At 44.7% G+C, this 14448-nt stretch overlaps 1 protein-coding gene across 2 annotated transcripts in view; it reads right to left on the minus strand.

The window, feature by feature from the left end:
- The window catches only part of EIN2 (NRAMP metal ion transporter family protein), a 60720-nt gene that overhangs the window by 7703 nt on the left and 38569 nt on the right, over positions 1-14448 (minus strand). The window contains exon 4 of one of the 2 annotated variants that reach the window (XM_086503284.1): positions 587-802. In XM_086503284.1, the coding sequence (XP_086359410.1) occupies positions 587-802 (216 nt within the window). Of the gene's footprint in view, positions 1-586; positions 810-14448 lie in introns of both variants that reach the window. The other variant, XM_086503285.1, reaches the window with a different exon arrangement.

Raw genomic sequence — 14448 nt, forward strand, 5'->3', positions numbered from 1 at the left:
TGCTACAGTCCGACCTTGAAGATGAAAACCTAGTTCATCTACAGCTCTAACTAAATTGTACAAAAATGCTTCGAATATAGCAATGATTGTGCAAATACTTCCTTGTTGTTAAGAGCCAACTGTCTTTTGGCATGTTCTTCTTTTGTATCTAAGTAGTCCACACACACACACACACACCGGCCTTCACCTTCTGGTACTTTATGTTGGGTACAAAATCAAGTATGGATGAGCCCCGACCTAATTCCCTTCTCATCCACTCTTTACGTCCCAATAAACACATCTTTTAAGTGCAATATCACATACATCCATTCAACCATTTGATAGAGAGAAAAACCTTTAAAAAAAGATGAACACTCTAGAGTTCAATAAAATTAATGAACCATGTTCCTTTGCTTAGTGCTGGTGACTCTGCAATATGTAACTCCTGTACGAAATATTTATAATGTTAACAAACTATGTCATAAATGTGAACTTGACTGAATTGTCAACAGCAAATGGCATGACCACCATCTTAAGACGTGTGTGTGTGTGTGTGTGTGTGTGTGTGTGAGAGAGAGAGAGAGAGAGAGAGAGAGAGAGGCCATACTTGCACCAATGCTGAATGAAGATAAAAACTACAGGGTATGATATTCGCACCAACAATTGCAGCAGCTATATACAACATATCTCCCTTCAGCTTTGGTATTAATCCAAAGAAAATGGCAGATGCGGTTGCTCCATTGTTATGCAAGGCCTCCACACTAAAACATAGAAGAACCACGCCCATGATGCTTGCAGTTAAAAGCTCCACTTTGTATAAACCCTGCAACCTCCAGTAATCAAATAATGATTTCAAACATCCAAAAAACCTAAATCATGGCTTCAAATAATGACAACCTTTAAGAGGCATACAACCCAAGAAATAACTTGATTGCTGATGATATTATATTGGTCTCCTGGAGAATTACAAGCAATGTCTCCATGCTCTTGATAATTACTGTACGTTAAGGGGCATCTTGATTTGTTAGCATAGGCTGCACTGCAACCCTCATTGCTGTCAAAAGGGAGCAATTGTTTACTGCGGATAATTCATGAAAGCACAGCAGACTGTCACCATAGGCTGCACTACAATCTTTTGGCTTAGTGACACAAGGGACCAATTGTTTACTGCCAGTTAACCGTGAAAGAAGAATAACCCTGTGGCCACTTCATCTTCTTGTGTATTCGTGGGTCTATTGGAATACAGTCTAGGTGTTGCTTTTTGCTGATGAAAATTGGTCAAGATGAGCTTTTCTTTGTGAATTTCCTTTTTTCTGTTTGATGATTTGTGATGGCATAAGTCTTTTTACTTTATGAGTTGGAACATGTAGACAATGGACGATCAGTCAGTTAAAGGTAGAGATCTAATGCTCACTAAAGAAAGCACAATCAAATGTGGAACCGTGTTTGGTCCTTTCACATGGCGGAATGATTATGATCTTAAAGCACTATGCTTGTTTTCTGGGTCAGCATCTTGAGATGATATATATACCTTCATAAGTTCAAAATACTCTGAACTCACGAATTATAAGAGGGGATAAAGCACTCATAAAAGTATAAAAGCAAGAGACACAAGAAAAGAAAAGAAAAAACAAAAACAAACTAAATCACTTTATTTGCTACAAAACAAAACTAGATAAAACAAAACATTATTAACTTAAACATGTTTTTAGTAAAAGGCATGCGTAAAATAAGTTGACACAGCTTACTTGGCTTAAAACAAGCACTCAACTTTAAGCAAAAAAGGATAAAAACTTAATCCTAGAAATCAAACTTCACACAACAACTTCTAAAGGAACACATTCTTAAGTCCTCGGGTAAGCTAAATACGAAATCGAAAAATGAATACTACTACAAACCTACAAAGAGCAAAGATCCAAACTTTAAAATATGTGACCTAAACTTCGTTGCTTGTCCAAATAGGAAGAATAAGATTATCACCTTTATGAAGCATAGCTTGGACAACAGCTATGTGACAATATGTGACCTCAACTTCGCTACTTGTCCAAACAGGAAGAATAAGATTATCACCTTTATCATGCATAGCTTGGACAACAGCTATGACATCCCTACTCACCTCGTCAGTGCCCAAGAGTAGGTGCACGTTTGTATAAGGTCATTCATGCTTTGAACGTACTCTACAAAACCAAAGAGCTGAGTTTCTATCACCCTCCAGAGGTGATGGGCATACTCGGCCATGATAAAGGCTAGCATTTGTCAAGCTATAGTAAAAATACTAGAAGCGCTAGAGATCAAAACAACAACATAATGTGTTACTAAATCAAATAATAAGTGGGCTTGTTAGCTCCCCACGTCTATTGAATTTACTACTGATTATCTTGAACATTTCAAAAAAAGAAACATTAAAAATAAACTTTCTACGATGCAAAAATGAACCACAATTTTTCATGATTCTTTTGAATGAGTATCCTTTTTCAACGAGTAAAGAAATAAGATGGCAAGATTGAACAACAAAAGCAGAATACTAGAACAAAAACGAGAAAATCTAAATAGTTGAGAGCAAATGACACCGTACTTAGCTAAAAGAGAAATGTTCGAAGAAATGTGAGGCATATGATTGATATTTAAATTGGCATATTCTAGTTCAAGGCGCTTATCATAGATATCTGCTTTTAATCCCAAGGGAGTCTGAAAAATCTTAAGGTCTAAAAAGGTACAACAATCACCCTTTGTGGTACAGTTAAGTTCACAAAACTCCTTAGGATAAATTCCTCCACCTACAAAGTCGAATTCAAGTACATAAAATCTTGAAAAGAAAGAACGTCAGGAACAAAAAGATCATCTACAAAGTGCCTTACATTGCATAACTTGTGCAAAAATATTGGACGAGTGTTAGCATGGACAAGACGTTGCATAAAATCAAACTCATAAGTAAAAAGATAGAAATTAGAAGGAAAAACAACACAATTGGTGCCCATAGGGATACCAATTGTTTGCTTCAAAAGAGAGTCACCGACGGTAATATATAAATTGTCCAAAAGAAAATCTAACCAAGATATGATGTCAATCTCATCTACAATCCTGGTGAGTTTCTTTCTTCCTTTGTCTACATCTATATTCTTACTTTTTAGCCATAAGAAGTCAAAGTTCAAGGCTGACTTTTCTACTAGCAATGCCTTGTACCTATCCTTCTCGAGCCTGTATGCAAAAACTTTTCAAATAAGAGACTTGATGTCACGAGGACGTGGCAGTTATTAACCATGTCACAGAGATGTGGCAACTGCTAACCTTGGTTGTTGGTTTCTTTCCAATGGGGTTTATTTTATTTGTTTAAGACCCTCTTTTTGAAGTAGCAAACGGTCGGACATTGTATGGCCAATGTGAACGGTAGATTCACCCGCAGATGGGAAGTGGTCGGCACTAGAATTCGTATGGTAAGAGGATGTCTAGGCTCAGAGCAAGATCATATAGGTCCCCCCGTCGCACTTAGCAAGTTGGTGGATACTAGGAAGTGAACTCAATTAAGGCGTAAAGTCAAGGTGGGACTACCAACAAAAAGTATCCGACAGTTGGGCCACATTGCACTTTTGGATGCGGTCCCAATGAGGATAGATGGTCAGTCCTAAAATTTAGGGAACTGCTATTTTGGGCCGTGAAATGTGTTCGCGTCATTACCTCCGGTATGACTAGGGGAACACTTTATAACTCTGCCGCGAAGTCAACTGACGCGTCGGTTGGGATATTTTTAAGCGGCGAACCCGAAACGGAAAAATGCTTGTAAATGCGCCAAGTGTCAACTTTTCATGCACTTGCCTCTTGCAGAAAAATGGGCGCTGATTTTTATGCTAGGAGAGGCCTCATTTGCAACCTGTCACAGGTTAAGAGCTATGGAGTGCTTTCTTTCCCTCTCATGTACAGTGTGGTGCTAGGAGTGATGCCCTGCACACTACACACTGCTCTCTCTCTCCCCTACGTGCAGTTATGTGATGCCCCACAAGAGGGCTCCTCATTTGACTGATGTACAGTTGTGTGGGTTCATGCTTTTGTGCTGAGACAAGAGCCTCCTTGAGCAGGAACAGGGGTAGCTAGCTGCTGCTCCAAAGCAGGCACTGGTGAGGGTCATAACCTCACCGTACAAGTGCAAAATCAGCGCTGTGTATGCGCTGTAAATTCACTGTTTTTCAGCCGTACGGACGCCAGGACCATTGGGAATCGTGCCCCACTGACAGAGGACAGTTAGGGGACTGTTTGGGGCTGAAAACAGGGCAAAAACCAGTAAATACAGCGTGCTGAATTTACTGTTTTTGGACAGGAATCAGAGGGTATACGACAGTGCAAGCGAGTTCCAGCAGGGGAATTGGTTTCGCGCAAGTTTTGGGGCTGTTATGCTGCCGAAATTTGGCCAAATCAAATGGTATCTAGGTGGATACACGTGAAGGATTCCCAGGACCTTACCTTGTAATTTACCCTCCTAAAGAATGAAGAAATACCGAAAGGGGCGCCAATTTTGGGGCCTACTGGTTGTCGGCGTTTGCTCGGAGCATTCAGCTTCCGAGCCGTGTGTGTATTCAAGTGTTAACTCCCGTCGCAGGTTCTCTTTGCAAAGTGCTCTGTGTGTGTATATAAAGTAAAGAATTTCGGGTGAAAGCCAACGCCTACGGGCCAGTTTCACTTGACTCTAAATTTAAGATCCTCCAAATCTTGAGATGATATCTCTATAACTTTGACAACCATGAGTTTTAAATCAATTTTTGGATAAGGATTTGATAATGTGCACCTTGCAAGAGGATCTCGCAGTCTGGTTGCTTTATTCATTGGCTTGGTAGTGCTACATGTTAACCTTTCTTTGTTTACTAGTTTCTTTTTTTTCTTTTTGGGAGGGGGTGTATTTCTTATATTGCCTTCTTTAAATATGTACTACATATTTTTATTTATTTCATTTTTACTTGCCCCTACAACATGGGTCCAATTCAAACAGCTTTTTGCACTTGAATGGCTCACAGAAACTTTTGAAGTGGATGTGATGACAGAATGGCACGAATTGAATGCTAAACAATGTGTGAATCTTCAAGAGTACACTAACTAGTTCTAGGCTGCACTATTGCCAATAACCTCGTATATGTTTGTGCCATTGTCAAAACAAATTGAGAAGTATTGTTGCGGATTGCCGAAGAAAATCAGGGACTATTGCACAAAGACCACTGTCATGCATATGGTGCACTTGATTGAGAATGCGACACTGGCCAAGAATCTATCGAAGGAGATTCCAATGGATTTAATAGCAACAAGCGAGGGTCCCACGGCAAACAGTTTTCAGCCAAGGGCAATGCTGCACCAAAGTCTTATGTGCCTCCCACAAAGAAACCCTCCACTGATGAAGCTGACACATCCAAGAAGCAGTCTAAACCTTCTTCTAGGCGAGGACAAGGACAAAAAAGGCATTTTTCTAGCAAATCTTTGGTGGAAAAGAAAGCTCTAAGAGAGGCCAAGAAATGCTTCATTTGTGAAGAGGAGGGACATTTTGCGAACAAAAGACAAATCAGAGCATAAAGGAAAGAAGCCAAAGCCCAGTGCAAGACTTGTCCTAGATTTGGTTGGTGACCAGCGCAACATAGATGCCACGGAATTATGCAAAGCTTGGGGCAAAGTTAGAGACCAAACAGTATTGGTTTTCTATGATCTAGGAGCCCGTACAAATTTCATAGCACCAGAATTGGCATCAAAGTTGGGCATTCGTGCAGAGGAGATGGGTATGACAAGTGAAGCAGGTTTGGCATGCCCAGGTCATTCAGAGCCTATTACTCCCATTTTGGGGAAACGTCGTTTGCACAATTAGAGTTATGTTGATGCAAAAGAATTTCATATTATGCCATTTGAGGGCTGTGATGTGTTATTGGGTATCCCATGGTGTCACATGTTGCATGCTATATTGGATACTTACAACAAAAAGATTACCCTTGTACATTGAGGAAAGACTCTTGTCCTTGATATAAAGCTTAAAGGCGAGTCTGCTCCAGTTGTTTCTGCTTCTACTATTTCATCAGTAATAAAGAATCATCTTTCTCTGTACTTGATCTTTGCGAAAGAAGTACCTGAAGTTGTCTACCTTAGATAAAGATAGGTCAACTTTTTTGAGTGGTTTCAAGGATTCTTTTTTGGACTCTTTGCCAAGGGAGTTACCTCCTGAGAAACCTGAGGATCATACCATAGACTTCGGAGGTTTCCAAGGTACGAAAGGCGTTGTCTTTTCTTAAAGGTAATGGATAGACCTAGGGTCGACCTTGCTCTTACACAAGAAAGCACGGAAGTAGTGGCTAAAGCTCAAAAGAATCTTCACTTTGGAGGGGATGTCACGTACACATGGCTCTGTGTGCAACGTGGACATGCTTCATCGACTTCCAGAGCCAATTTTACAGCTATCCCTAGATAGGAGTATCTAAAATCATAGGAGGATTAATACTAGCAATTTTGTGAGCTTCTTCGCGGACTTGCATGTCCGGACAAGTCCATTACATTAGGTTTTCTAGTTTTGGAACCCTCTTCCATAAATGGATTGTACAAGCGCTTTGAGAGATGATATTACACCTTGGTGGACATTTAACATGACCTGCATGTAGATCTAGGTTAGAGGAACCTGTCGGTCCAATATATTTGTCAAATCACAAAACAAAGAGTTATTGCCCGAGAACTCCAATGTGTGCACATCTACACATTTTTTCCGGCTTGTCTTGAAATTCTTGACCTAACCTAAATTCCCTATAAAAGACACAGTAGAACCAGCAATTTGCAATAGAGGAGCCAGCGCTAGCACCTAGTTCCAGCGATTTTGCAAATCAGCCCTCTAGCGTTTTGGCTCACCCTCGCTAGCACATCCTTGCCGGATCAGCAATTCAGCCCAACGTTTCCAGTTTTCAGCGTGTTTCCTCGCGGGAGATGTCCTCGATTTGCTAACGCTAGCCGCTATAGCCCGGTACTTCGGCAACCCATTGAGCCTCTTCTTGGCCATTCCCTCGGCACATCAAGTGCTCCCATCGCTGCCCATCCTTTACGCCATCATCATCTGTGTTTTCACATCTGCTTTACGCGACAGGTGGGCTGCATTTTTGCAGCCAAATGTACATTTTTGCAGCTAGCTTTCAGCCCTTGTTTCCTCTCACATCAGGAGTGCAAATCAGCCCCAAATCTACCCCTTGGTGGCCATCGGCAGCTCCTCACCGAGACTGATCCACAGGTGCATCAAATTAGCCCCGGAGATGCTTCATTTTGAAGAATTACTGCGGCGACATTCCCCATCGAGTCAGTAGATAGTGCACATGAGGTATTGCATGTGTACATTCCATTTACGCAATCAAAAGCAAATACCACATCGGCTAGGGGGACTTTTGAGAGGGTTGCACATGTTGGTGCCCCTGCGCTGCTGCCTGCTTGTTCACGCCCTGTCTGCCCGCCCCTGCCTGCTCGCGTCACCCCCTGCTCACGGCCTGACCCCCTGCTCGCGCCCTGTCTGCCCCACCCCTGCCTACTCGCGGCACCCCTGCGCGCTGCCCCTTGCAACCCCACCCCCAGTGCGCTGCAGCCCCCTGCTATTGCCCCCCTTCACGATGTTGCTCCCTGCCTCCTAGCTGGACAGCAAGCTGGCGGTCAAATACGCAGGCGGAAACAATGTAGACAGAGACATCATACGCGTAGACGACGGCAAGAACGCATGGGCGGCAACATCATTCACACAGGTAGGCGCTTTTACTCCATACGTGTAGGAGGGTCATCATACACGTAGGTCAACAGACATCATACGCGTAGGATTCAGTGGGAAATTCTGTGTGCGAAATGGTAAGTGAGCCCGATACGTCTCTCGAACGACAAAACATGGAAGCAATCTCCCCTGCACAGGACACGGTCAATGTCTCACCTGTTTGCAAGTCGCGAGCAAAGGCAACCTTCATGCTCACCAACAAGCGGATGGCGCAGATGGAGAGGGAAATGAAGGAGTGGAAAAGAGAGATGGAAGGATGGTGGAAGGAGAAGGCCAACCTCCTTCAGATGGTCTTCAATGAAGGCGCACAATGGAAGAAGGAGAAAGAGAGCCTTAACACAGAAATATAGACACTCAAAGAAGAAGTCTCAGCCCTCAAACAGGAGAACCCAAACGCCGACATACGGACAATGAAAAAAGAAGTCTCAACCCTTAAACGGGAGCTTGCTAATAGAGTAAGCAATGGACTAGAGGAAGGCGAATTTCAGCCCTCGGTAATAGATGAAATCAAGGAAATCAAGGAAAGAGTAAGGATGATCACAAAGGAAGAGAAACTGAGTGTGGCAAAGACATCTTCATGGGCGAAAATGATAACAAGGACACAGAAAAAGGCGGACGAGGCCGGAAAATGGATTGTCGTCGCCAAGAAAGAGAAAGGTCAAGAAACTCCTTGTACACCGACGCTTATCAACATGACCCTCGAAGAGGAACAAAGAAGGCGGATGCGAGCACTGCATGTGAGAGTGACCGGTCTCAAGGACATAAACAATGTGGAGAAAGAGGTCACAAGCCTTACATCCATGATGGGGATGGAGAAGCCTTTGCACACAAAGGCATGAAGGGTAGGTAAGAAAAGTGATGGCATGGGAAAGTCTTCAAAGGGGAGAGCTCTCATACTACGCTTCCCCTCGTTGGAAGAGAAGAAGGAATTCTTAAGGAAGAGACCTACTCTCAAAAAGACAGGTATTTTCCTCGGTGATGACCTGACTCTCTCACAGCTTGCACATATGAGAGAGGTAATGCCAGAGATTACAGCGGCAAGGGAGAAGGGAAAGATAGCCTTCTACAGAGATGGACGGGTGGTGATTTTAGAGCAGCGCACTGCATGACGGTGCGAGACCTATGGGACCACACTGAAGATGGCTACCTGGAATTGCAATGGGTCTATGAGGTTGGATGTGGGTGCATTTGAGGACTGTTTCAAAGACAAGGATATTGTATTCTTCTCAGAGACTCATTAGGCCCCTGGACAGGTGATGCCACATGTGGTGGGATATGGATGGGAGACAGCTCACAAGACAAATGCGAGATCTGAGCATGGGAGTAGAGGTTCAGGAGGAGTAGCAGTGCTCTTCAGAGAGGAACTAGAACCATTACTGCATATTGTACAAAGAGATGATCATGCTAGATATATGTGGGTGAGACTTAGAGCTAACACAGGTCGATTCCTATATATTGCCATATGTTACTTTCCTCCCAGTACATCAGTGTGTGCTGCATCCAAAGGGCAGTCGCCTTCCTCTATACTAGATGATGACATATGGGAGTTTTTTAGGGATGGTGATATCATTCTCCTAGGGGACTTCAATGCCCGAACGGGCAACTCGCAGACAGTCTTCTACGACACTTCAGATGAGATGCTTAGAGAGCTGGATGTGGGTGAGTTGGGACTTGACAGATGCTCAGATGACAGAGAGCAGACGGAGTATGGGAGATACCTCATGGAAATGACGACTACACATGGATTAGCCATACTTAATGGCTTCCAGTGATTTCTTGGAGCAACCGATTTCACATGCTTTCCACACAGACATGGGGCCAGTACAGTGGATTATGTTATGACACACCCGAGCTTTCTCCCCTGCATTCAGGATTTCACAGTGGGAGCCAGGCCAGTAGGCATAGCAATAGATCATGCTCTATTGACACTGTCCGTTAAATTTCAGTATAGTACAACCCAGACATCAGGAGGCAAGTCACACACCCGCTATACATTTACACCAGAGATTGATTTCGTTTATACAAAGGAGATCTGGGACCGTCTATTGGAAGGCACAGCTGGCACAAATGGTACAGGCCTCTCAGTGGAGTCGTCCACCACTCTACTGACTGAGACATTGCATGGGGCTGCATCAGTGGCATATCCACACACTCAGCCAGGCAAGAGACGACATTCTGGAGGCATGCCCCAGAAAAGTTGGTATGATGAGGAGTCCAGAGAGATGAGAGCCCAGCTTCAAAGGGATCTTCTTTTAGGAGTCATCACTTACAGACAGTCTCGAATTGCTTTTCGACGCCTTGTGCGACGGAAAAAGCGAGCTTACCTAGCTCAGATGGAGCGAGACTTATATCAGATATTCTTGAGTAGGGACTCAGGAGAGGCATGGCGACTCTTCCATGAGCACTCCCCTCCCCCAATGATTACTTCACCTGATGTGTGGGGCCAATATGCGACATCATTATATACGGTTCCTGGACAGGAACCCCTTCCAGACCCTACCAAGCCTTTCTAAGGTAAAAAGTTGAGGGTAGCATAACCAAGGTGTATCCAGCATCTTAGCCGATGCTGGGGTGTCCATGGTAGCCTCTTCATCGACTTGGTCTCACTACTTATGTCCACTATGAGCTGTAGAGAGGGTGTTTAGGCATCTCAAGTAAACTGCTCAATGTGATCCCAATATTTATTTTGGCTTTAAGTATTTATTTGACTTATTTGTCAAACTCTGGGTAGGGTAATTTACCAAGGTGACTATATAAGTACACCTAGCCCCCATTGTATAATCATCAATTCATTGCCAAGGTTGGTTGATTTAGCAATATATCTCTCTCGTGTATTCTCCCTGTTGCTCTACGTTTTTGCATCGTCGTCTTTGACCACCCCCCCCCCTTCCCCTTTTGCCTCTCCCATCCCCCCATTTCTCCTCTCGCTTCGTTCGCTCCCATACCCCGCCCACGGCCTAAGGGAGTCGTCATTTCTCAACAGCTCGACGGTCTCTTGGCAGTGCATTTGCCACGAGCCGCTTGGCGCAAGAGAAGCAACCGAGCATAAGAACTACAGCTTGGATGCACTGGGAAGGGCAACCGTCACACCATAAATCCGAAGACGTGGCAACCATCGAAATTATTAGAGAAGAATATCCGCCAAGATAATAACAGCACTGTGGACTGGAGCACACCATCCAAAGCCGCAAGCAATGGGTAACGTAACCAAGGACTAGAAGACACCGTGCATGGTACTCCGCTGAATGGAGCACCCTAAGTCAACCGAAGATAATAACCTGGAAGCCCCCTCTGAAAGAGAAGTATCCTCAAAAATGCGCTCGGAGGTAACAACTATCTCAACCTTACGTCGGAACAGACAAACACTATCACTGAAAGCTCCATAGCTAAAGTTGATAACTCCCCCAAGATAGGAAGTCCCCCACCCGATCAATCCTGGGAAAAGAGAATGAGTACCACCAAAAAGAAATATGAGATAACCTGGAGTAAAATTGCTTCCTCTGTAACTGAATAGCAAAACCTGAATCTCATGTAACTCAAGACTCAAAGAGAATCACGGCATCGATAAACTCGAACTGCTAAGAATAAGAAGACCTAAAAGGTCATCATCTGAGGAGCATGTTGGCCAAAGAAGCCGTCCAGGTCCAATAAGAACCTAGCTACTCAAGCAAACTCCCAAGCCCGTGAAGAACATTGGGGCTGATTTGTAACATGCTAGAAAGTTGGGCCAAAAACTGCAAGGGAAAAGAAACTGCTATACTAGCCATACGTGGCAAGATCTGCACCTGAACAAGGCTGTCCCCAAGGTTGGAGCTCTCTAGAGGGATGTATGCAAGAAGCATCTAAATGTTGTGAGTAGGAACTAGATGTCCCCACTAACTATACATGCAGACCTGTCAGCTAAAGAATCTCAAAAAATCTGTTGTCGATCATCAAGAAAATTGACCACAAAAGGTTGCAAACCTGTCCCAAAACTGGTGCAGACAAGCTTACAAGAGGGCAAAGAAGTGACCAAATTTGTAGGGCCACACTACCATTGGGGAAGGAGAGAACATGGAGAAAGGAGGAGTCCACACTACATCAAAAAACTCCTTCAACTATTGTCATTGTTGGCTAAGGGTCTGGCACCATGCTCCACCTCTAAACCTCATCCAAGGAAGTCAAATGAGCAACAAGAAGTGGTTCTGAAGATAGAAGTATCCCCCTCTGCGTGTCAAAGAACACTCCAACACATGCACTGTAACATGCACCTGAACTGTTGCATACCAAATGAACAAGAGTCAACTCGAGCTGGAACTCGAACTTCCATCCTTAGATGGACAATGGAAAATCAAAGAACATCATTTGTTTCAAGAAGGAAAGAGATCCCCCTCTGTCATCCATAATCCACAATTTGGTACAAAAGTGCAACCGAATCATCAACCTGCTACCCATCAAATAGGTAGCTCCGTCGATAATTTCGAGAAAAATATGCATTTACAAAGGCATAACAAAGCTGCCAATCCATCTCCTTGAAGAAAACACAGCCACGGAAAACTCTAGTTGTCCAAACACTTCTCTTTGAAAAAAAAAAGTTGGAAATGAATAGCTCCCCCTCTGGATCCAACAACCACATGCTTGCTCCCCGTGTGGGAAGGCACGGCAACGTAACTCCATCTAGGATAACCAAAGCAATCCAACACTGCTACACATCCTAAAGCCTCCATCGGATTCCCCTTGGTGAAGAGGGGTCGGGTAATCAAAGGTAAGGACAAGGAAGTCGTAGATGAGGATCCAAGGCCTCCACATACCCAAATCTGCCCCAAACTTGGAGAAAATCAGGAAAAACAGCATGCTTCTCTCCTCTCAATCATGTCCAAAATGGTACCGGATCAACCAATTGAGCCTCCAAGGTGGTCCTGACACCTAAGGCTCTGATACCATCTCAAAGGTGGCAGCGGAAGATGCAGTGAAGACAAGAACTCGCTCCTAATCCGATGGGCACCTCAACTCCGATCTAGAACACCTGCAATGCCAAACACATGAACAAGGCACACCTGCAGAGAAGAGAGATCATTGAGGTAGAAAGAGACAGGACATGAGAGAGAGAGAGAGAGAGAGATAAAGCTCTCCATGCTGATAACAATCTGCTCAAACAAGTGACCAAGGGTGGCCCGGCATAGAACTGACATGCCAATTGGATAGACCCGAGGTACACAAACTACAATTGCTAACACGGTCTCGTAATGTGCATCACCTCCAACATGCTCTGAGAGCATAAACCTGGTGCATCTCCTCTTGGCTAGACCTAGATGTGGAACTGGATCTCGTATAAGTACCCCTGCCACTGCATGATCACAAGGCATGTGAGAGGCTGACGTGAGATAGCACTGCACCGTAGAGGTAATCTCAAGCACTGCATCTGCTGCCCATGAAAAACGTTGGGGCTATCCTGCTGAGCAAAAGCACTGGGCTGATGTCCTGCCAAAACGCTGGCTGATCTGCACCTGCACCAAGTCCCCTTTGGGCACCCAAGGGAGGGCGCCCCCCTTTGGGCTATACTGCAATGTTGTAAGAGGTGACCCTCCCCCTGCATATATAGGCCAAACCTCAGCCTGCCCGACCCAGCTCTATACCTCCAAGACCTAGATAAAATACCCTAAAATAGGAAAATAGAGAAGTGGGGTATTCCTGGGGAAAGTGGGGAAAAATGCCCTAGGGGTACACGAGCCTATGTAAGACAAAACCCAAGGCTAAACATGCTAAACATATCCCGACAAGAGAAACCTACCTCACACTGGTCGGGCACAACCACAAAAAAGGCCCTCACTCCCTAACACATGTCCCTGGGGGAAACTGGGACCAACTATATGAATCCAAAGAGATGCATGAACTCTAACACGACTCTGATCCATAACACCGACAATGCCACACACATGAACAAGGTAGACCTGTGGAGAAGAGACATCATTGAGGTAGAAAGAGATTGGACATCTGAGCATGAGAGAGAGAGAGAGAGAAAGAGAGAGATCTGGAAAAGACCTTCCATGTTGATAATAGTCTGCTCATACACGTGACCAAGGGTGGTCCGAGGCCTCATGGCTAGACCCGAGGTACACACAACTGCGACTGCGACTGCTACTAACACTACCAACTGCTCTTGAACATGAGACCACTGACATGACGACAACATGGGCTACAACCCTAACACTGATCCACCTCCTGGCATCAAGGAAGAACTGGAGAGAGAGAGAGAGAGAGAGAGAGAGAGAGAGAGAGAACCGGATCTTTGCTCTCTTAGGCCGACACACAAGGATGGTGCTATGCCTCTTGACCGAAATGCTCATGGGATGGGCTGCCCTTTGGGGATGACACGAAGGGGAAGATCTGATGCCCATCTCTCCTACCAAAGGATCACCTCCACAAGAAGCCCGTCATCGTTTGCAAACCCCGCCGTGACTGCCCACCAAAAATGTTGAGGGCTACTAGGTACAAATGCTAGGGCTGCTGATGAAAAATGTTGGGGCTGCTTGCTAAGAAAAAACGCTAGGATCGCCTGTCGCATGTCTCCTCCTGCTACCCTCTTGGGGTAGCAAAGGGAGGACGCCCCCCTGCTAGGGCTAGACTGCATGCTCTAGAGACCCCCCGGCCTCATATATAGGCCCTGCCTAGATCTGCCCGACCCAGCCCTTCAGCTCCACGACCTTGGAAAAAGGGAGAAAAATACGAGAGGGACA

The sequence above is a fragment of the Adiantum capillus-veneris genome, chromosome 27 (genome assembly GCF_014529385.1).
Source record: "Adiantum capillus-veneris isolate H3 chromosome 27, ASM1452938v2, whole genome shotgun sequence".
NCBI lineage: Eukaryota > Viridiplantae > Streptophyta > Polypodiopsida > Polypodiales > Pteridaceae > Adiantum > Adiantum capillus-veneris.